Source organism: Ornithorhynchus anatinus, chromosome X1, assembly GCF_004115215.2.
Source record: "Ornithorhynchus anatinus isolate Pmale09 chromosome X1, mOrnAna1.pri.v4, whole genome shotgun sequence".
NCBI classification, from domain to species: Eukaryota; Metazoa; Chordata; class Mammalia; order Monotremata; family Ornithorhynchidae; genus Ornithorhynchus; species Ornithorhynchus anatinus.
In genome coordinates, this window is record NC_041749.1 from 71,058,277 (window position 1) to 71,081,174 (window position 22,898).

The window sequence follows — 22,898 nt, forward strand, 5'->3', positions numbered from 1 at the left end:
GGGCGGGGAGAGAGATAGACACAGATTGTGTTTTGTAAAAGGGGAACATGAGAAAATAAACAGACACAACTGGTAAAAACACAAATTTTAAAAATGAATGAATAAATGAAATATAGTAAAAATATGAGTGCTAACGATGGCTGAGATTGGAATGACATGACCACAGAGATGAGGATTAGTTGAGGAATGCCTAGTGAAGGACGTGGCTTTTTAGGAGAGCACTAAAATCGAGGAGGAAAATGACTTGGTGGATTGGGGAGGGAAAGTTAAGTATTGGAAAGTTAACGATAGTTAAGAGATGGGGAGGTCAAGACTGAGAAACAGTAAGTTACCTTAGGAAGAGTGAAGAATGTGATTTTGGATATAACGGAGGAGAGCCCAGAAAGACAAGAAGGAGACAGCTAGTAGAAAATTATTTAGCCAGTTATTGGGAGTTGAATGCAGAGAGAGAAGAGCTACCACATTGGAGGTTCATGAGGAGGAGGAGTGATGTGTTCTGAATTGAATTTCAGATAGGCAATCCCAGAATAAGAGTGATGGAAGAGGGGAAAAGCTAACAGCAGGGAGACCAGTAGGGAGGCTGATGCAGTAGAACAGCTGGGAGATGCTAATAATAATGATAATGTTTGTTAAGCGCTTACTATGTGCCAAGCACCATTTAGAGTGCTTTGACCAGGTTAGTGGCCATAGTAATGGAGAGGAAGTTACGAATCCTGGAAATATTGTGGAGAAAAAGTTGGCAGGGCTTACGGGAGGCTGAATGGGAAGTGAAAACCAGGAACCAAAGATCACGCCTCAGGTACATGCGTATGGGAGAGGGAGGATGGAGGTGGAATCAACTGGGATGAAAATGTTAGGAGGGGAAGGTGTAGGAGGGAAGAAGGAAGCTGCCATATTGTGATTAAAATGTGTGGGAATTGGCGGGGAGGGATTCTATGTGGAATGTCTTGGAGTCAGGAGGAAATGGGAGAGTGAGTGAAGAGGGAGATGAGTAGAAGATCCAGAGCAGAGCCTTTAACCCTCTTGTATTATACTTTCCCAAGCATTTAGTGCAGTGTTCTGCACACAGTAAGCGCTCAGTAGATATCATTGATTGATTACCATATGCAGAGCACTCTATTAAGCATTTGGAGAAGTATAGTGCAACAGAGCTGGTAGACATGATAATAATAATAATGTTGGTATTTGTTAAGCACTTACTAGAGAAGCAGCGTGGCTCAGTGGAAAGAGCACGGGCTTTGGAGTCAGAGGTCATGGGTTCAAATCCAGGCTCGGCCACTTGTCAGCTGTGGGACTTTGGGCAAGTCACTTCACTTCTCGGTGCCTCAGTTACCTCATCTGTAAAATGGGGATTAAGACTGTGAGCCCCACGTGGGACGACCTGATTCCCCTGTGTCTACCCCAGCGCTTAGAACAGTGCTCGGCACGTAGTAAGCGCTTAACAAATACCAACATTATTATTACTATCTGCAGAGCACAGTTCTAAGCGCTGGGTAATCAGGTTGTCCCACATGAGGCTCACACTCTTAATCCTCATTTTACAGTTGAGGTAACTGAGACACAAAGAAGTTAAGTGACTTGCCCACAGTCATACAGCTGACAAGTGGCAGAGTAGGAGTTTACAGTCACCAACTCCCTCTTGTTATCTTGCACTGTCTCCCTCCCACCCTTCCCTGTTTCTGTTGTTGGGGGGAGAAGGGGTGGGGACTGTCCATCTCTTCTGGGTGACTCTTTCCCTCCCATGTCGTCCTTCTCCACCTCTTGATTGCCACTGACCCGTTTTACTTTTTCAGTCATCATGTTTCTAGCACACCTCCTGGAAGCATTGTTTTGAGGTTCGTATTTAGGGGACATATTGTAATATTTACTTTGGTTACTAACAACATCTCTTTCGACCTGCAGGGCAATCATACAGTGGGGAGGTCAATTTTGCATAATTTATGAAACCAGTGCGAAATTTTGTGGTAACTATATCCTGGTTCTCGTTAATATAAATAGTATTCATGGACATATATGTCCATGGAATTCATCCTTATTATTTAAGAGTTTTGTCTGCCTTTGTCAAATAATGCAATATATGTAAATTGAAATATTTAATTCTCTAGAGTGTAGTTTCTCCTGCTTTAGACATTATAGTATTTAAATGATCATGCCTCTTTTCTAGCTGTATGTCTGTCTTGAAATTGTTAGAGGAAACTGGGTATCCAAAGGAAATTTCCGCTGAACCCGCATTCAGCACATATGACAGTTGCTAAATGGGAATGCTTAGGCTGCATTTAGGACTAGGAGGCTGTACTGTCATCACAATTGGGTTGGAAATGGCATCTTTAGTGCTGGTATTTGTTAGCTTAATCCATTTGGTTGTTGAGTTTTTTTTGTGTGCAAATGGCTTAAGGTGCATTTTCTTAAATGTTAACTGGTTTCTTGGAAACTTTTAAAAAAATTACTTTGACCTTCCCTAGCGCCCTCCCCATTTCCTCAAAGAAGTTTGAATAAAAAGAAAGCAACATTTGGCATAGGTACTCGAAATCATCATGCAGTAAAATCTTTGGTATTTGGTACCTTTACCACCCTGAAAGCTGCATCTCTGGGGTTCCCTGCCCCACCATTCAGATTATCAGTATAGTGATACTATTACTATTAGTGATGATATTTATTGTACACTTAGTATATAGGCTAAAAGCTGGGGTAGGTACCCCATAGTCAGAATTAGTCATCATCTCTGCCTCACACGGAGCTCACCGTCTGAGAGGGGACAGGTATTTTATCCCCATGTTACAGGTGAGGAAACTGAGACACAGAGAAGGTAAGTTATTTGTCTATGGTCACGTAGCAGGCAAGTGGTGGATCCTGGACTAGAACCTGGGTCTCTGGCCTCTCCTGGCCCTGTGTCCTTTCCACTAGACCACATCTGGGTTCACAAAGCTAAGCTCATTTAAGACCCACACGTTTTGAAGAACATTCCAATTGCCCTCAGGTTTAGCTGAATAGAGCCAAGTGCCATTTTCTTCCTGTCCCTACCTGCCATTGTCATTGGTCTGTTCATTTCTCTGTGTATTTACCTGCATGCTTCATAAAATATCAATCAATCAATGGTATTTATTGAGTGCTTACTATGTGCCAAGCACTGTATTAAACACTTGGGAGAGTACAGTACAATAGAATTAGCAGACTCGTTCCCTGCACATGACGAGTTTACAGTCTGTTAGTGCTATGTTACCAGTGTGGAATCCAAAATACCAGTAAAAGGCACAAAAGGGAATTAAAATAGATATTTGCACACATCTTAAAAATGGAGGAATTGAGATGTTTTCGTTTGTGTACAATATTATTTCATCCAAATTATGACAGTAAAACTCAGAACAGTTATTCAAGTTCTTTGTCAATTCTGAGACAGCTGTTGAAAATCATGTATTCTGCTTGCACCTAAATAAAAGCAGGTAGATGGTGTTTGATATTCATGGTTTTCATTGAAATATTCTGAGTGCCTCTATTTTAGGCCTAATGCCTATTGGAAGGACAAAATATTTTCTAAGCAAAGCATTTGACTAAATCATGATCATTTTAGATGGATGTACTTTGACATTTTAAATGTTATCAAAACATTAGAAGGATAGATATATCTAATGAACACAAAGCTGCAGAAAATTGTGGATTTCTTTGAGATATAATGGAAACATGATCTGTAGCCTATACAAATGCATTATGCCAATGACGTCAATAACCTGTTTTGAAGATCCTTGTCAAATTCCGTCCTAGCAGGTGCAGATGAATCTAATGTTACTGGTTTTACTAAAATCAGACACGCTAACTGTTTTCACATGGGCTAATGTTTCAGGCTGGCCTAAAGTAAAGCTTTTTGGTGATTGGAAAATATAATCATCCTAGAGCTTTCAAGGATTTAATCGCTTATTGTTTACAAAACACAAGATAATTAATCAAAGGATATTTTAGAAACTTAGAGGGTTTTTTTTATGGTATTTGAACACTTACTATGTGCCAGGCCCTGTACTAATAGCTGGGGTAGATACAAGCTAATCAGATTGGACACAATCCATGTCCCACATGGGGCTCACAGTCTTAATCCCCACTTTACCAATGAGAGAACTGAGACACAAAGAAATTAAGGGAGTTGCCCAAGGTCACACTGTAGATAAGTGGTGGAGGAGCTGGGATTAAAACATAGGTCCTCTGACTCCCAGGCCCGTGTTCTTTCCACTAAGCCACACTGCTTCCCAGAGGTAGCAGTGTATTCTACTGCCAAACAATTCTGTTATTATAGAACATATTTGTTGAGAAAACTGATCAGTCATGAAGAAACTCTACAAAATTTCAGTGTCAGTATAATTTAAAAGGTGCTGTTTTTAAAAGCTGCTTTGTGCCTGGAATTTAGTTCAAAGTGAAAATTGATGTGGGCCTGGATAGCTTTGTATTTTGGTATCAATTTACAGAAGTGCCTTCTGATGTAGATTAATTTAAAAGTTTTAAAGGAAAATTTTTTTAAAAACCCTTTATTGAAATGGTTAGAGATATTCCTTCATATCTAATCAACTAACTTCCTGAAAATGAGATGAGTGGATTAAAATTGACAATGGGTTTGAAGCGAAACATACTGTTGCAGAAATCATGGAAACTTTTGAATTCCCACCTGTGAAAGGACACTGATAAAGATAGGAAGATTTTAGTGAAGACAACAAAGTAAGCTGGGGGAAGACTACTTCCATTTATTTTCCTTCTCTATTTCAGGAAACAAATGGAAATGACCTAATTATGTCCTTTATTCTGCCTCCAAAACAGGGCCTGCTATATTCATTTTCATTACAGTCTTATGTTCTGGGAAAATGGTTGTACTGTGATTGGCTGTATTTTCCTATTAGACAGCCATTCACGATACAACTAAATGTTTAAAAAAAAATGACCCTGCTTTTGGGGAGGTATGTTTCTATAAACCTGCATACTATAAATTAGGATTCATTCCAGAATTTCTGGAGGAAAGAAACGATGCACTCTATATGCTCTGTTAAACATATCTAAACTATTGTTTAATCTTTATTAAAGTCATTAACAGGTGTTGAAGGGTTACTAGATTGTAAGCATTTCAATAGATTTTCACTAGATTGTAAACCCCTCCAAACCAGGGATTGTGTTTACTTACCCAATTGTAACTCTTCCAAACACCTTAGTACAGTGCTTGGCACAGAGTCAGTGTTCAATATTAATAGAATTGATTTGGGAGAGAGAGGGAATGGGGAAGGAATTGACTGACCTGAAGGTTATGGCTCTATAGGAACTTCATTGGACCACTCCAGAGTAATCTGTTTTTTATAACATCCAGCAAGTTATGTTGTTTTTAATTTTTGTTCCTTAATGAGGCTCTCCAGCAATTTTTACAGCCAAATTATGTGCTTCTTAGTAATGACACTTTTCTTCTGTTTCATTCCATGAATAAAATGCAAAAACCAGAGAAATGAGTGTAAACATACAGGGTGGGGTGGAAAAACTCCAACCTTGCTGCCGTTACTGCACCACCGCCACCGAAAAGCAGCTCATCTCAGAACTAATGCTGGTGTGTCAGTTGCAAAGATAACACATTGTTCGATGATGCAAGGTGGAAAATTAAATCTAAATGTCCTTTGGGAAAGTTAGAGAACACCCTAGCTTTTTTGATTCCATACTGGCATCATGCTCAGTCTCTGGGAGACACGATTCAGACCAAACTTCATGTCTATACGGAGCAATTTTGGTGTCCAGCTTTTTGGCTGAGACCGCTAACCACAGGCACCCCATTGCAGCAGTCAGAAATGGAGTAACTGCCTCTAAGAGCTGACACCAAGAAGAAGAAATGAAAATAGCACTAGGCACTGTGGGTAATCACACTGGCAAGAATGCAACAGGGACTGTCAATCAATTGTCTTTATTGAATACGACCTGTGTGCAGGGCACTGTACTAACCACTTGGGAGAGTACAACATAGCAGAGTGGTAGACATGTTCCCTGCTCACAAAGATCCTACAGTCTAGAGGATTGTCAACTACACGTTGGTCTTACAGCCGCATTTGCCCACACTGACAAAATGACTGCGAGTAGCATCATTTTCAAACCTTGTACTGTTAAGTTAAAAAGGAAGAAAACATCCACAGAACTCCATTATCTGGACTATCCGATTAGGCATCGTCACCCATTGTCCAAGGGTGCCAGTAACAAAGCTATTGCTATATGAGGTTCAAGATGATTATTAATAATAATAATAATAATTTGGCATTTGTTAAGTGCTTACCACGTGCCAAGCACTGTTCTAAGCGCTGGGGTAGATAGAAGGTAATCAGGTTGTCCTACGTGGGGCTCACAGTCTTAATTCCCATTTTACAGATGAGGTAACTGAGGCACAGAGAAGTCAAGTGACTTGCCTAAAGTCACACAGCTGATTAATGGCAGAGACAGAATTAGAACCCATGACCTCTGACTCCCAAGCCCGGGCTCTTTCCACTATGCCACACTGCTTCTCATGATTATCCTTACCTTCACCAGAATAGAGTACATATATTGCACCAATGCAATAGAGAGCTTGAGAACCGCAAAATGCATTGGAGCGGAAAGACAGTTCCCCCAGAATTTGCCCATCCTGTTAATTGCATTTATAGTAATTGCTTTTGCTTTGTGTCAAAGACATGCACACATGCATATGCATATATACACACACACACACAATGCTTAAAATGATTTGATTCCCAGTATTAAGAGTGTGGAAAAAATAGAGCACTGGTTTAAAGTGAATTTAGTATCCTACAACAGCTGATTAGTCAGAATCCATACTCTGTGAATACAAAGCCTGGGGTTCACTCTTATAATGAACAGAGGTGAATTCCTTTGAAAGAATCAAGACAAAAATGCAGTGGAAGAAGGGTTCTGGGACATGGAGCAGCACAGGGTCACTTCTTGTAGCCAGAGGAAAGGTACCTGTAAACCCTGAGGAAGTATTGTTGCAGGCCCCTTCACTACTTCTTAGGTAGCTGCCATATTCACTACCATCACCCTAGTAGTGCCACTGAATGTACACAAAATACCCTGGGTTGGTTCATTTGTGTTTGCTTTTTAAGTGAAAACTTGTTGAAAAGGAATTTCCCGTTCAGCTATATATGGGATTTGGTGGCTGAATGCATCTGGGTTTGTTGGACATGAATTTTTCATTCTGAGATAGGTGGTTACTAAGCATTTTAGTGACCGCATTAGAGCAGATTGAACTAATAAATTAGTCCTAGTACACTACTTTGATCAATTTTCCATTAATACAATTTGTGCAATAATTTCATCAGATTGGTAGAGGCTGTCCTACTAATGCTTTCCCCCTTGATTCTTCCTTTCCACAGTGAATTTTAAGAATTGGTTACTGAAAATCTAGGAAATTCTTAAAAGCAATGTCGGATTGAATCGCACAGTACAATAATCATGGCACTAACTAATGTAATCTATGGTTCTCAAGTCAAAGTGCTTTTTTAGTTTAGCTTCCAAGAAGCTATATAGTTTTATTTTAAACATACTCATAATGAACTCTTTCATTCCAAGTCAACAGCCCAAGTCCTCAGACACAAGATTGAACCCCGTTACCCATTATGCAAGTTGGGGTGCTCACCAAATGAGTTCATATACAGTCTGAATGAGTTGGAAACAAAAAAAATGAGCTTAGAAATGATTAGTTTTGCTCTTAAAGTGTTCTGTTTTCCGTAGGCATTGAATTCTTAAAAGGATTTCGAGTAGTACTGGAAGAATTGAAGTCAGAGGGAAGACAGTGCCAACAGATGATTCTGAAAGACCCAAAGCAGCTCAACAGTAGTTTCAAAAGAACTGTAAGTAATGTCCTGTTGAAAACATGTCATTGTTCCTGGGGTCCTGAATGGCTTATTGAAAGGAGTATAGGAAATTAGAGATGGAAAAGGACTATTTTAGTTCATCCTCACCTGTCATGATTGGAAAAGCAATTGCAGCTTCCTCCACATTGCTGAAGAAGCACTTCAGTGCCTCTGTAGTAAAAACAATTCTCTGTAACTAGAGAATCATGTGCCAGTGATTCTTCAAAATAGTGTGTGCATATTTGTATTTTCCCAACAGATACTTTGAAGTACACTATTGCTAAGGAAAAAATATTTTTGTGAAATAATGGTATGGCATTGTTAATATTGGTTTTCAGGCACACCCTGTTGTCCTATATAACGTGAGGATTACCTCCTTACGAGATTTTGTGTTAAGGAACAGGAAACTCACACTTTAGTACGCACCTGTTGCATATGCACACAAGCAGTTTCTTCTTATAATGTGGCACGTTGAGCTAAAATAGGCTCAAATGATTTGGAAGAAAGTTCTCTACTTCCCTAATCAACTTTCTGGCCAAACTGTATACTGAAAACACATATTTCAACAGAATGAGGGGATTGAGAAACAGTCTTGGTATGTGTAACCCAAGTGTCATGGAGAAGAGATGTGGTTCCTGCCCCCTCTGCCCTCACCTAGGCACAGAGGTGAGCTTGTTGAGCCCATTTTGGTAAATCATCTTCATTAGGAAGAATAAGAGTTGTGTCTGGGGAAGAGGGATAACTCAGCAGGTCTCCAGGGTGTATCTGTCTTCTTTTTTTTTCCTTTTAGGGAATTGAATCACAGCCTTTTTTGAACATGAAATTTGAAACAGATTATTTCGTAAAGATTGTCCCATTTCCTTCCATTAAAAATGAAAGTAATTATCACCCTTACTTCTTCAGAACTCGGCGTGAGTATGGCCTCGGTTATCTATTACTTTCTCCCTTCCTGCTCCACTCAATGCACTTATTTTCCTTTTTGTTGATTGCAGTTGTTGATCCATCAGAGATGACTCACTTTCAAGATGCAAAATCACATTTAGACCAAGAATCCAAGGGAAACGTGTCTAGTGATTTCCATTCAGGGAGCCCAAGAAAAGGGCTCCTTTTTGTACAGAAAGTAACTTCTGAGATTAAAACTTAAAAAAACCTAACATCTACACATGGTATTCTTGTTGTTATAAAGAAATTAATGATACAGGCAGTTTTATTCAGATGTTTAGAAAACTCAGTGGATTTTAAATTCAGTAATTATTTACTTTATAGAAATTAGGAAATCTAGGAACAGACTACACAACCCTCTTCTCCCAAGTAATATAGCATTTATACACCTTGACTGAAGACACGAAGAGTGCTTTAGCTAGGGCAAAGAGGTAGATTAGTTGTGTAAAAGATTTTCAAATTATTCAAGCACATGGAGTCACTACCTGAATTTTGTATGTGTAAACCAAGGGTGCTATTGAAATAATACATGCATTTGGCTCTCGGTATAATGTTAAATCGACCATTTATAATTGTTGTTTCTTTATTGTATTTTATTTAATAGCATGTGAGCTGTTGTTGCAACCAGACAATCTGGCCTGTAAACCTTGTAAGTAGAATAGAAAAATGCTCTCTAGAAGGATTGTAGTGATTTTCATTGTTGCTGTTGTTGAAGTGTGCTAACCATAGGTATTCCCTCTCAATAGTCTGGAAACCAAAGCACATGAATATCACCCAGCAAGGCTTGAACATGAAAGTGTCTTTTGACCACGCACCCCACAGTTTTGGGTTTCGCTGTTACTACCTTAACTATAAGCTAAAACATGAAGGCCCGTTCAAGAGAAAAACCTGCAAACGGGTACGTTCCTTACTTGAATGAAAGTATACCACGAATGCTTAAAATTCAAACCAAACAAAATTCAAAGCAGTCTTGGTTTGTCTCTGAAAATCACCATTCCAGAAAATCCTCATCAAATATGTAGGTGGAACAAGGGTACCACCGTACACTGTGCTTAAGGTGTACTCTGTGGTAGTTAGTTGTTTTGGAAGGAGCATTAACTCTTTCAGATTACTAAAGGACAGTTCAGTGCATTGTAGCTGAGTAGTTCAATGTATGCAACAGTGCACTAAATAGGCTTTTAATGTTCTGTATGAATTAATGCTCCTCCCAAAGTGCCTACCTGAAGACATTCTCTATATGGATGTCTTCATGAGATTGCAATCTCCATATGTCAAAAACTGAACTGGTCATCTTCCCTAATGATAGCACCACCAGCCTCCCTGTTTCAGAAATCCACAGCTTTGGCATTATCTTTGATTTCTCACTCTTTCGTCTCAGTTGGTTGCTGTGTCCTGTCAGATGGCCATTGCCCTGGTCCAGGGGCTCACCATATCCTGGCTTGACTACTGTTTCATTCAATCGGTTATATTTGAGTGCTCACTTTGTGCAGAGTACTGTACTAAGCTCTTGGGAGAGTACAATATAGCAGTTGGTAGACACGTTCTCTGCCCACAGCAAGCTTACAGTCTAGAGGGAAAATGGTATTTGTTAAGCACTTATGTACCATGCACTGTACTAAGCGTGGGGGTAGATACAAGGCAATAAGTTTCATTCAATTGTATTTATTGAGTGCTTACTGTGTGCTAAGCACTGTATTAAGCGCTTGGGAGAGTACAATATAACAATAAACAGACACATTCCCGGCCCACAAGGTTGGACACAGTCCATGTCCCACATAGGGCTCACAGTCTTAATCCCCATTTTACAGATGAGGTAACTGAGACACAGAGAAGTGAAGTTGACTTGCCCAAGGCCACAGAGCAGACAAGTGGCCAAGCCAGGACTAGAGCCCAGGTCCTTCTGACTCCCAGGCCCATGCTCTTTCCCCTAGCCTTTCTTCCTGGTTTCCCTGCTTCCAACCTCTCCAATCTCTACTTCACCCTGCTGTTTGGATCAGCTTTCTAGTAGTTAGTTTGCCCATGTCTCTCCTTTCATTCATTCAATCATATTTATTAAGCACTTACTGTGTGCAGAGCACTGCACTCCTCAAGGCCTTCCAATGGTTATCCGTTCACCTTTGCAAAATAAAAGCTCCTGACCACTGCCTTTAAGGCACTCCATTAGTGCTCTCCAACTAATTGATCAGGTCTGTTCTATGATTATCCCAGCTCACACTTTCAGTTCCTTTAAATCACGCCTCACTGCTCCTCCTTCTCAACTTTCTTGCCTCCAACTTCTGGCTCACACCCTTCTTCCTGCCTGCAACTCTCTCCCTTTTCAAGTCTTCCAGGCCACAATTTTCCCCATCTTCTGAATTCTCACCTCTTTCAGGAAGCCTTGGCTGATTAATGTTCTCATCCTCCCTGTTTTTGCACCACCATAGCATACGTTCATACATATCGATTTACGTATACAATTTACAAATAGGAGAAATGGAGTTTAATCCAACTGTAAATTATTCTTTGTCAATCTTTCTCTGTTATATTGGAAGCCCCTTGTGAGCAAGAATTATGTTTTCTACCTCCACTGTGCTCTCACAGTGATAATAATTGTGGTATTGGTTAAGCGCTTACTATGTGTCAAGCTCTGTAATAATAATAATACTAAGTGCTGGGGTAGATACAAGATAATCAGGTCCCATATGGGGCTCACAGTAGGAGGGAGAACAGGTATTGAATCTCCCATCTTTCAGATGAGGGAACTGAGGCACAGAGAAGTTAAGTGATTTGCCCCAAAGTCACACAGTAGAACTCAGATCCTCTGACTCCCAAACCCATGCTTTTTCCACTAGGCTATGCTGCTTCTAACAAGTGCTTAGTACTGTATTCTGCACATAGTAAGTGCTCAATAAATACTATTATTTAATACAGTTAGAAATTAGGCTTAATAGTTGGTTCCGTGGGCATTGGCCATGCTTCTCCCTATGGGGAACAATTTTCTTTTCTTGTGTTTTTTTTCCCCTCTGGGCTTTGTAAATAAATATTCTTAGAGATAAAAATTAAGCTGATATGGGTATTTTGTCTAGTCTTTTATTAACTAGGGATTATTTAGTGGTTTCTTTGGTCTCAAAAGTTTACAAAAAAGACTAAGCAGAGGATATAACTGGTTACAAATAATTTTAGTGCTCACTAAAATTAAGTAATTTGCACATTTTTTTCCCTGTCTTCAAGACATCTCTACTTGGATGTCCACCAATCACCTCAAACTTAACATGCCCCAAACAGAACTCCTTATCTTTCCACCCAAGCCCTGTCTTCCCCATGACATTCTCATCACTGTAGGCATCACCACTGTCCTTCCTGTCTCACAAGCCCATAACCTTGGCATTATCCTTGACTCCTCTCATTCAACCCACATATCCAATCTATCAATAAATCCTGTTGATTCAACCTTCACAATATCACTAAAATCCATCCTTTGCTCTCCATCTGAACTGCTACTATGTTAATCCAAGCACTTATCCTATCCCACCTTGATTACTGTATCCATCTCCTTGCTGACCTCCCTGTCTTCTGTCTCTCCCCACGCTAGTCCATACTTGACTCTGCTGGCCAGATAGTTTTTCTAAAAATTCATTCACTCCACATTTTCCCCACTCCTAAAGAACCACCAGTGGCTGCCCAACCACCTCCGCATCAAACTCCTTACCATCAGCTTTAAAGCACTCAATCACCTTGCCCCCTCCTACCTCACCTTCCTACTCTATTACAACCCAGCCTGCACATTTCGCTCCTCTAATGCCAACCTACTCACTGTACCTCAGTCTTGTCTATCTTGACGTCGTTTCCTCACCCATGTCCTGCCTCTGGCCTGGAACTCCCTCCCTTTTCATATCTGAGAGACAATTACTCTCCCCCACTTCAAAGCCTTATTGAAGGCACATCTCCAAGAGGCCTTCCCTGACTAAGCCTACATTTCCTCTTTTCCCACTCCCTTTTGCATCTGAATTGCTCCCTTTATTCATTCATTCATTCATTCAATTGCATTTATTGAGTGCTTACTGTGTGCCGAGCAGTGTACTAAGTGAATGGGAGAGTACAGTATAACAATAAACAGGCACATTCCCTGCCCAAAACAAGCTTACAGTCTAGAGGGGGAGACAGACATTAATATAAATAATTACAGTTCTTCACCATCCCAGCCCCACAGCTCTTATGTACAAATGCAAAATTTATTTATATTATCAACACTAAGCACCAAGTACAGTGCCCTGCACATAGCAAGCACTCAATAAATACAATTGATTGATTGAAATAGATAAAGGTAATTGAAGTGTATGACTTTTGATCTTCCCCAGGCTCTTGTGGATAGTTCTGGGCTGGTGGTTTGTTCATTCAATTGTATTGAGCACTTACTGTGTGCGGAGCACTCTACTAAGAGCTTGGGAGAGTATATTACAACAGTAAACAGTCATATTCCCTGCCTGCAATGAGCTTACAGTCTAGAAGGAGGGAGACAGATATCAATGCAAATAACGAAAATTACAGAGATGTACATAAGTGCTGTGTGGCAGGGATGGGGGGAAGAGCAAAGGGAGCAAGTCAGGTTGACGCAGAAGGGAGTGGGAGATGAGGACAATTGGGGTTTAGCCTGGGAAGGCCTCTTGGAGGAGATGTGCCTTCAGTAAGGCTTTGAAAAAGGAGGAGTGTAATTATCAGTCAGATTTGAGGAGGTAGGATGTTCCAGGCCAGAGACAGGACGTGGGTTAGGGGTCAGCAGCGAGACAGGTGAGATCGAGGCACCCTGAGAAAGTGAGCTCTAGAGGAGTGAAGTGTGCAGGCTGGGTTGTAAAAGGAGAAGAGCAAGGAGAGGTAGAAGGGGGTAAGGTGATGGAGTGCTTTAAAGTCAATGATGAGGAGTTTTTGTTTGATGCAGAGGCAACCACTGGAGTTTTTTGAAGAGCATGGTGACGTGTCCTGTACGTTTTTGTATAAAAATGATCCGGGAAGCAGAGTGCACTATGGACTGGAGTGGGAAGACGGGAAGCTGGGAGGTCAGCAAGGAGGCTGATGTGTTAATCCAGGCGGGATAGGATGAGTGATTGTATTAACGTGGTAGCAGTTTGGATGGAGAGGAAGGGGTGGATTTTAGCAGTGTTGTGAAGGTGGTATTAATTAATTAATTATGGTATTTGTTAAGCGCTTACTATGTGCAGAGCACTGTTGTAAGCGCTGGGGTAGATACAGGGCAATCAGATTGTCCCACGTGGGGCTTGGATTTTTTAATCCCCATTTTTTTTACAGATGAGGTAACTGAGGCACAGAGAAGTTAAGTGACTTGCCCAAGGTCACACAGCAGACAAGTGGCGGAGCCGGAATTAGAACCCATGACCTCTGACTCCCAAGCCCGTGCTCTTTCCACTAAGCCACGCTGCTTCTCTCGTACTGATAAGATTTAGTGACGGATTGAATATGTGGGTTGAATGACAGAGAAGAGTCAAGGATAATGTCAAGGTTACGGGCTTGTGAAACAGGAAGGATGGTGGTGCCATCTACAGTAATGGGAAAGTCAGGGGGAGGACAGGGTTCAGGTGGGAAGATCAGGAGCTCTGTTTTGGACATATTAAGTTTGAGGTGATGGGAGGACATCCAATTAGATGTCTTGAAGGTAGAAGGAAATGTGAGACTGGAGAGAGGGAGAGAGATTGGGCCTGGAGATGTGGATTTAGGTATCAACCACATAGAGGTGGTAGTTGAAGCCATGGGAACTAATGAGTTCTCCAATAGGTAGGTGTAGATGGAGAATAGAAGGGACCCAGAACTGAACCTTGAGGGACCCTCACAGTTAGAGGGTGGGAGGCAGAGGAGGAGCCAGTGAAGGAGACTGAGAATGAGCAGCCAGAGAGATGAGGAGAACCAGGAGGGGACAGAGTCAGTGATGCCAAGGTTGGATAATGCTTCCAGGAGAAGGGGGTGGTTCACAGTGTTGAAGACAGCTGAGAAGTCAAGGAGGATTAGAATGCAGTAGAGGCCATTGGATTTGGCGAGAAGGAAATCATTGGTGACTTTTGAGAGGGCAGTTTCTGTGGAGTGAAGGGCCAGATTGGCGGGAGTCAAGGAGAGAATTGGAGGAAAGGAATTTGAGACAGTGGGTGTAGACAACTCGCTCAAGGGGTTTGGAGAGGACTGGTAGGAGGGAGATGGGGGCAATAACTGGTTTTTAATATTCATTAATATGAAAGTATTTGGATTGACTTTCTGAAGTAGATGTTTTGTGTTTTTTCTTCATTTGTGTTTTATTTTGTAGGAGCATAACACAGAGATAACCAGCTGCCTTCTTCAAAATGTCTCTCCAGGGGATTATATCATTGAGGTATGACTTTTTTTAACAATTAATTGCAGCCAGTGAGGAAGTTTTAAACTCAGTTTTTCTGCCTGGTACTAAGCACTTGGGAGAGTACAATATAATAGAGTTGGTAGAAGTTGTTAAACTTAATTTTTCTGCCCTGTAGCTTTTGGAAATTCAGGGGCAGTAGTCAGGCTTTCTGTGCATGCAGTTTTCTGGCTCAGAGTGAATCAAAGTTTGAACTACTATAGAAGAAGCATATATCAGTGCCCTAAGGGTGTTCACTCTGGCCTTGTAAATGAGTACAATAAACTAGTCAACAGTTTTTGTTTTAACTAGCTGTCACTCTTCCACAGAGAGAAAAATCAATGAAGTCAATATTGTCAGGGGACCTAGGTTCTAATTCCGGCTCCTCCACGGGCCCCCTGTGTGATCTTGGGAAAGTCACTTCACTTCTCTGTGCCTCAGTTACCTCATCTGTTGAATGGGGATTCTATACCTCTTCTCCCTCCTACTTAGACTGTGAGCCCTGTGTGGGATTGGAACAGTTTCTGACCTGGTTATCTTATATTTTCCATAGTGCTTAAAGCAGTGCTTAGGACATTAAGCACTTATCAAATATAATAATAATTATTATAATTACCAATGTAGTTATGGGTAGTAGTTTTTCATAACAGGGTTTTATCTTCTCTCCTTTCAAGCTGGTGGATGACACAAACACGACCAGGAAGATGATGCATTATGTCCTAAAGCCAGGTAAGAAATCCTTCCTCTGGCCCCTGGAAGATCAGGTCTCTGATATTTTCCTTGTATCCCAGGGTTTTATCTGTGCTACTCCCAAAAGAAGTCTTTCAGATCTGATTTCATTTTTTCTTTATCTGTGCCTGGAAAGGGATTCCTGCTAAAGTGCATTATTTGGTCATTCAGTAAGTATAGCAAAAGACTGTGAGTACTGCAAACCCTAAACTCTTTGGATTAAATAAATACTTAAATGTGGCTTGGTAATTTATTTAAATTGTGTATTGGAAATCCTTCCTCCTAGCACAAAGCCAGGGAGACAAAGTCAGCTGTTGAAATAATAATAATGGTATTTGTTAAGCGCTTACTATGTGCCAAGCACTGTTCTAAGCACTGGAGGGGGATACAAGGTCATCAGGTTATCCCACGTGGGGCTCACAGTCTTAATCCCCATTTTACAGATCAGGTAACTGAGGCACAGAGAAGTTAAGTGACTTGCCCAAAGTCACACAGCTGACAAGTGGTGGAGCTGGGATTAGAACCCACAACCTCTGACTCCCAAGCCCGTGCTGTTTCCACTGAGCCACACTGCTTCTTGGTGTGGCTGCTGGTGATTTTTCTTGGAAAAGAAAATGTTGAGAGTGTCATCGTAATTTCTTCTAAGGCTTAGCCCACTACTCTGGGTCCCTGAAGGAAGGAAAATGAAAGGCCTTCACACCCAGAAGTAGTTATTGTCTTAAATTCCTGCAGGTGTTATTGCAGTCTGTCTGAAAATGAGTAGCTCTACCTTATGTTTCCAAGGGTGCAGTGAAAGAAAGATTGGAGAATCCAGAACTTGCTATGCTACTCATTTTCTTTTGTATTTCACAGTGCATTCACCTTGGGCTGGACCAATAAGAGCCGTTGCGATAACAGTACCGCTTGTCGTCATATCAGCATTTGCTACGCTCTTCACAGTGATGTGTCGTAAAAAGCAACAAGGTATCTCTCTGTGCAGTTTTCTTGAATAAAGTGTGCTTACGGTAGCAAATGTGGAAAAAGAGAGGATGCTGATTTCACTCAATTGAGTTTGAGCGCTTACTTTGTGCAGAGCACTGTACTAAGTGCTTGGGAGAGTTCAATGTAACAGAGTTGGGAGACATTTTCCCTGCCCACAAGAAGCTTACAGCCTAGAGAGGGAGACAGACACTAAATAAATATAAATAATAGTTGGGAAGGCTCTTTCTTAGGGAGCCGAGAGTCCCACAAATGCCTTAGAACAAAGTAAATCTCGATCGTGCCTCCGGGCACCGGACAATATCGTTAACCGTTGAGTTGGAAAAGTAATGGAAAGTATAGGCATTTAAAGCTATAGCCACTTGCGAGGGATGATGGAAACAAATCAATCAATGGTATTTACTGAGTGCCTACTGTGTGCAGAGCACTGTACTAAGCGTTTGGGACAGTACAAAGAGAAACAAAGGTCCAAAACCCACTAACTTTTTTATTTGGAAGACAAGTGAAGACTCCTTTTAGTACGCATAATGATGCATTTTACTGTTTCCAAGCTCCCTCTGCTGGCCAGTTGGTTCTCTGCCGCCCTTCTCCCCTAGCACTACACACCGTGAGACTCTCCGGCCATTCTCTGCTCACACTTTGATAATCCAGCTCTTAGCAGTGAACCAACAACTAATAATCAAGGCAGAGGAGTCCCTTAAAGGAAATGCAATAGTTTGCCCTTGCTTGATAGATTGCTGGGAATATGAGTTAGGTTAGAATCCTAAGGATAAAGTGGAAAATTCATTCATTCAATAGTATTTATTGAGCGCTTACTATGTGCAGAGCACTGTACTAAGCGCTTGGAATGTACAAATTGGCAACAGATAGAGACAGTCCCTGCCCATTGACGGGCTTACAGTCTAATCGGGGGAGACTGACAGACAAAAACAATAGCAATAAATAGAATCAAGGGGATGAACATCTCATAAAAACAATAGCAATAAATAGAATCAAGGTGATGTACATCTCATTAACAAAATAAATAGGGTAATAAAAATATATACAATTGAGTGGACGAGCACAGTGCTTAGGGGAGGGGAAGGGAGTGGGGAGGAGCAGAGGGAAAGAGGGGAAAAGAGGGCTTAGCTGAGGGGAGGTGAAGGGAGGGTAGAAGGGGAGCAGAGGGAGCAGAGGGAAAAGGGGAAGCTCAGTCCGGGAAGGCCTCTTGGAGGAGGTGAGCTCTAAGTAGGGCTTTGAAGAGGGGAAGAGAATTAGTTTGGCAAAGGTGAGGAGGGAGGGCATTCCAGGACAGCAGGAGGACGTGGCCCAGGGGTCGACAGCGGGAGAAGCGAGAACGGGGGACAGTGAGGCGGTGGGCGGCAGAGGAGCGGAGCGTGCGGGGTGGGGAGTAGAAAAAGAGAGGGGAGGAGAGGTAGGAGGGGGCAAGGTGATGGAGAGTCTTGAAGCCTAGAGTGAGAAGTTTTTGTTTCGTGCGGAGGCTGATAGACAACCACTGGAGGTTTTTAAGAAGGGGAGTGACATGCCCAGAGTGTTTCTGCAGGAAGATGAGCCGGGCAGCAAAATGAAGAATAGACTGGAGTGGGGAGAGACAGGAGGAAGGGAGATCAGCGAGAAGGCTGACACAGTAATCCAGCCGGGATATTATGAGAGCCTGTACCAGTAAGATAGCCATTTGGGTGGAGAGGAAAGGGCGGATCTTGGTGATATTATAAAGGTGAGACCAGCAGGTTTTGGTGACGGATTGGATGTGTGAGGTCAATGAGAGAGCCGAGTCAAAGATGACACCGAGGTTGCGGGCTTGAGAGATGGGAAGGATGGTCATACCGTCCACAGTGATAGGGAAGTCAGGAAGAGGACAGGGCTTGGGAGGGAAGATGAGGAGCTCAGTTTGGGCCATGTTGAGTTTTAGGTGGCGGGCAGACATACAGGTAGAGACGTCTTGGAGGCAGGAGGAGATACGAGCCTGAAGGGAGGGGGAGAGGAGAGGGACAGAGATGTAGATCTGTGTGTCATCTGCATAGAGATGGTAGTTGAAGCCGTGAGAGCGAATGAGTTCACCAAGGGAGTGAGTGTAGATGGAGAACAGAAGAGGGTCAAGAACTGACCCTTGAGGAACCGCAACAGTTAGAGGATGGGAGGGGGAGGAGGAGCCCACGAAGGAGACCGAGAATGAAGAGCCAGAAAGATAAGAGGAAAACCCGGAGAGGACGGAGTCTGTGAAGCCAAGGTGAGATAAGGTGTGGAGGAGAAGGGGATGGTCAACAGTGTCAAAGACAGCTGAGAGGTCAAGGAGGTTTAGGATAGAGTAGGAGCCATTGGATTTGGCAAGAAGGAGGTCATGGGTGACCTTAGAGAGAGCAGTCTCAGTAGAGTGGAGGGGACGGAAGCCAGATTGGAGGGGGTCCAGGAGAGACTGGGAGTTAAGGAATTCTAGGCAGCGAGTGTAGATGACTCATTCTAGGAGCATGGAAAGGAAGGGTAGTAGGGAGATAGGGCAATAACTGGAAGGGGAGGTGGGGTCGAGAGAGGGTTTTTTTAGGATGGGGGTGACGTGGGCATGTTTGAAGGCAGAGGGGAAGAAGCCATTGGAGAGTGAGCGGTTAAAGATAGAAGTTAAGGAGGGGAGGAGGGAAGGGGCGATGGTTTTTATAAGGTGAGCGGGAATGGGGTCTGAAGCACAAGTGGAGGGGGTGGCACTTGCGAGGAGGGAGGAGATCTCCTCTGAGGATACTGCAGGGAAAGATGGGAAAGTAGGGGAGAGGGTTCGGGCGGGGGAGGCAGGAGGGGGAAGGATGACTTTGCGGAGCTCAGACTATCAACCCTATCTTCTTTTTCAATTTAGAAAATATATATTCACATTTAGATGAGGAGAGTCCAGAATCCTCCACGCACACTGCAGCACTCCAAGGAGAAAGACTTCGACCTCGCCCCAAAGTGTTTGTCTGTTACTCCAGTAAAGACTGTCAGAAGCATATTAACGTTATCCAGTGTTTTGCCTATTTCCTTCAAGATTTCTGTGGCTGTGAGGTAAGGGGGGGTAGGGCATGTATTCATTCTCCACCTCACTCTTTCCCTTTTAGCTTTTACCCCCAAAATTGCTAGCGGTAAATGAACCCTTTAAGATGTGGATTCTTCTAGGAAAGTTTGTGCTTGTTAGGCAATCCAATTTAAATGGCCATTGACTTTGAGGCTCTAGTTTATCCTAGCATAAAGCAGTGCTGTGGGATCCTTTCCTAGAGGAAAGTTTTCTGCAGATATTTAAAAATGGACACACTCGTATGCTCTGACCCCTTTTCCACAAGTAGTGGCTGCCTCTGTGGGGTAGTATATGGAAAGACCTTGTGGTTTTAGCCTCTGTGCAGCATTGACGGTAAGCAGCTTGGCCTAGTGGAAAGAACCTGGGCCTGGGAGACAGAGGATCTGGGTTCTAATGCTGACTCCACCATTTTGTCTGCTGTGTGACCTTGGGCAAGTCACTTAACTTCTCTGTGCCTGCTATCTCATCTATAAAATGGGAATTTAAGACCGTGAGCTCCATGTGGGACATGGACAGGCTATGTCCAGCCTTGTATCTACCCCAGCGCTTAGTACAGTGTCTGACATATAAGTAAGCATTTAACATGTACCATTAAAAAAAAATTGTCAGCGGGTAATGATGGAGTCTCCTGTCATACGTGAAGGACAAGCTTCGGTCCAGTCAAGAAGACTTCGGGATTGGGAACCTGTACGATGAAACTGTAGTGCTAGTGAGCCTCGGGCTCCACTCTCACTCTCTCATCCCTGTCAGTCGCTTCGCCCCAGGGCAGTTGGAAGAAGCAAGTAGGTGTTCAGGGGTGGAACATGTTGGGAAGTGGAGGCAAGAATTTTACATGCAAGAGCCATCAATAGCCAAAGTGATACCAGCCAGGTACAGGCACTATGAATTAATATCAGCCAATTACAGTGTTCATGTATGTGTAGACTGGCAGGGACTGCCAATTTGTATGTAGATCTTTCAACCACCCCTACAGATCTGAGTGATGTTTACTGTCAGTAGCACCATCTTTGAACCCGGAGGACAGATGTGTGCGTTGAACCCGGAGGACAGATGTGTGCGTTTGTATCGCAAAACACTGCACTACCGGAGACAGTCTAGACAGAAGGAAAGAAAAAGAATGGCACATTTTTTCTTGGTTTGAATTTAGAAAGCGTATTTTTCAGTTGTGATTTTTGTCCAGTTTCTTTTTTATCCTTGAAAGGTTTTCTTCCAAGTTTCCTCATGTTGATAATGATGAGGGGGCCTCCCTTAGAAAATAATAGATAAGCCTCTGCCCTGTCATGAAGACCTCATGTGAAGGGATTGATTATTTTAACTGCATCATATTATTATATTATCTATCACCATATCTTATATTCTAAATGAATTATTCATGCTAATGTCCATCTCCCCCCTAGACTGTAAACTCATTATGGGCAGGGAACATGCCTGCTAATTGTGTTGTATTGTACTCTCCCCAGCGCTTAGCAGAGTGCTCGGCACATAGTAAGCACTCAATAAAAATGATTGATTACAGTGATGATAGCTTCTGTCGTGCCCCCTAACTCTGTTTACCCTGCCAGGCTTTGTGACAAGCATGTAGGTAGGCAGGGGTGCAAGCACATTGCAAAGCGCACTCAAGAATTTTACATGGAGAATCCATTTGGGGCCAAAGTGACCATAGCAGAACACGCTGATTCCATTCTGCCTCATCATAAACCCTAATGTCCACTTTACAGCATGTCGAGAAGATAAAACTTCTTCTAAAATGCTCGATCCACCATTTCAATATATTTCCTGTTTTAGTTCCTGTGGCTGTTTTTGACAGTGCTGGACACTGTGCCCTTCGGGCTCTCTCGTTCCCTTCTTTATTATAGTAGTCTGCCCCCTGCTGTATACAAGCAGTTTATACACGCTCCTGTCTTAGTTCTTTGAGAGGAGTTACTCCCTCCTGTGCAGTTTCTGCCATGTTCTCTTTTTTTAAAAAATAAAAACTTCTTCCAAGATAAGAGACACATTAAAGGGAGAAAGATTTTCAGTTAATCAATTCTTCTCGAAGCCCGTGTCGTGATCGTACTAGAGTGACAGAACCTTAGACGTCTCCTTCAACATTGATTGTAATTGAAGCCTATTCAGAATTCAGTTATTAATTTCTCTTAGAAGGCTTTCCATGCAATCACTTTGCCCCCGGTGTTAAACATTTTATTCACAGTCTATTTTTTTAATTTCACTGAGTATGGCAGCAGTAATACATTGTGTTATGGTATGGTTTTATGGAGCTTCCTGATTTACTTTCCCTCTCCCCCTTACGTTACCTAAAGGCCTCCATTGTGATGATGGTGAAGTATTTTTTCATAGAATATTGTGCCTTCAGCATCTGGGGAATCGATCAATAGTATTGGAGTGTTTGTAGTGCGCAGAGTAACGTGCTAAGCAAAAGGTGGAGTTGGATGAGGGTGTTTGCAATTTAAAGGTTTGGTAGCATTTTATTATGGGCAAAGTGACTGCCATGATTTGTTTTTTTTCTCCACCCTCCTTCCCCAAAAAGATCATAGCTGCAAGCATTCTGATTATGAAAAAACTCTTTTAGCCATTTCCTACTTCATCACCATGTGCACTCACCCACAGAGGTTCTTTGTTTTACAGAAAGACCATGTCAGAAGTAACACAATGATTTAACTACTGTATGTGCTCAGTTTTGAGACAGTTGAAAGTAAATTTTAGATTTCTTTGGAAAATGTAATGCACTGTTCATCTCTCCACCCCCCACCAAACTCCACCCCACCCCACCCTTTCTCAGTGGTCAAGCAAATGATCCATCACTGTTTCTAGTTAACAGCTACCACTGAACAACTGTTCAGATCTTTGTAACTCTGTTCTCCACAACCCTCACAGAAATTCCTTGCAACTCTTTCAGAGATCCAGACTTACAGATTGAGAAACATTGTCCTAAGCTATCATTCATATTCTACTTAGGAACTTGAGTGATTACCCTCTACCAAAATACTACAGACACTGCACCCTCTTTGGC

The 22,898-nt window shown here is 42.2% G+C and overlaps 1 protein-coding gene across 1 annotated transcript in view; it reads left to right on the plus strand.

Moving 5' to 3' along the window:
* IL17RD (interleukin 17 receptor D) overlaps positions 1–22,898 on the plus strand; it is a 96,430-nt gene that overhangs the window by 66,844 nt on the left and 6,688 nt on the right. Inside the window, exons 4-11 of the mRNA XM_029049731.2 lie at positions 7,726–7,844; positions 8,638–8,758; positions 9,394–9,438; positions 9,536–9,687; positions 15,076–15,141; positions 15,816–15,870; positions 16,723–16,833; positions 19,694–19,878. Coding sequence (XP_028905564.1) covers positions 7,726–7,844; positions 8,638–8,758; positions 9,394–9,438; positions 9,536–9,687; positions 15,076–15,141; positions 15,816–15,870; positions 16,723–16,833; positions 19,694–19,878 — 854 coding nt within the window. The remainder of the gene's footprint in view (positions 1–7,725; positions 7,845–8,637; positions 8,759–9,393; positions 9,439–9,535; positions 9,688–15,075; positions 15,142–15,815; positions 15,871–16,722; positions 16,834–19,693; positions 19,879–22,898) is intronic.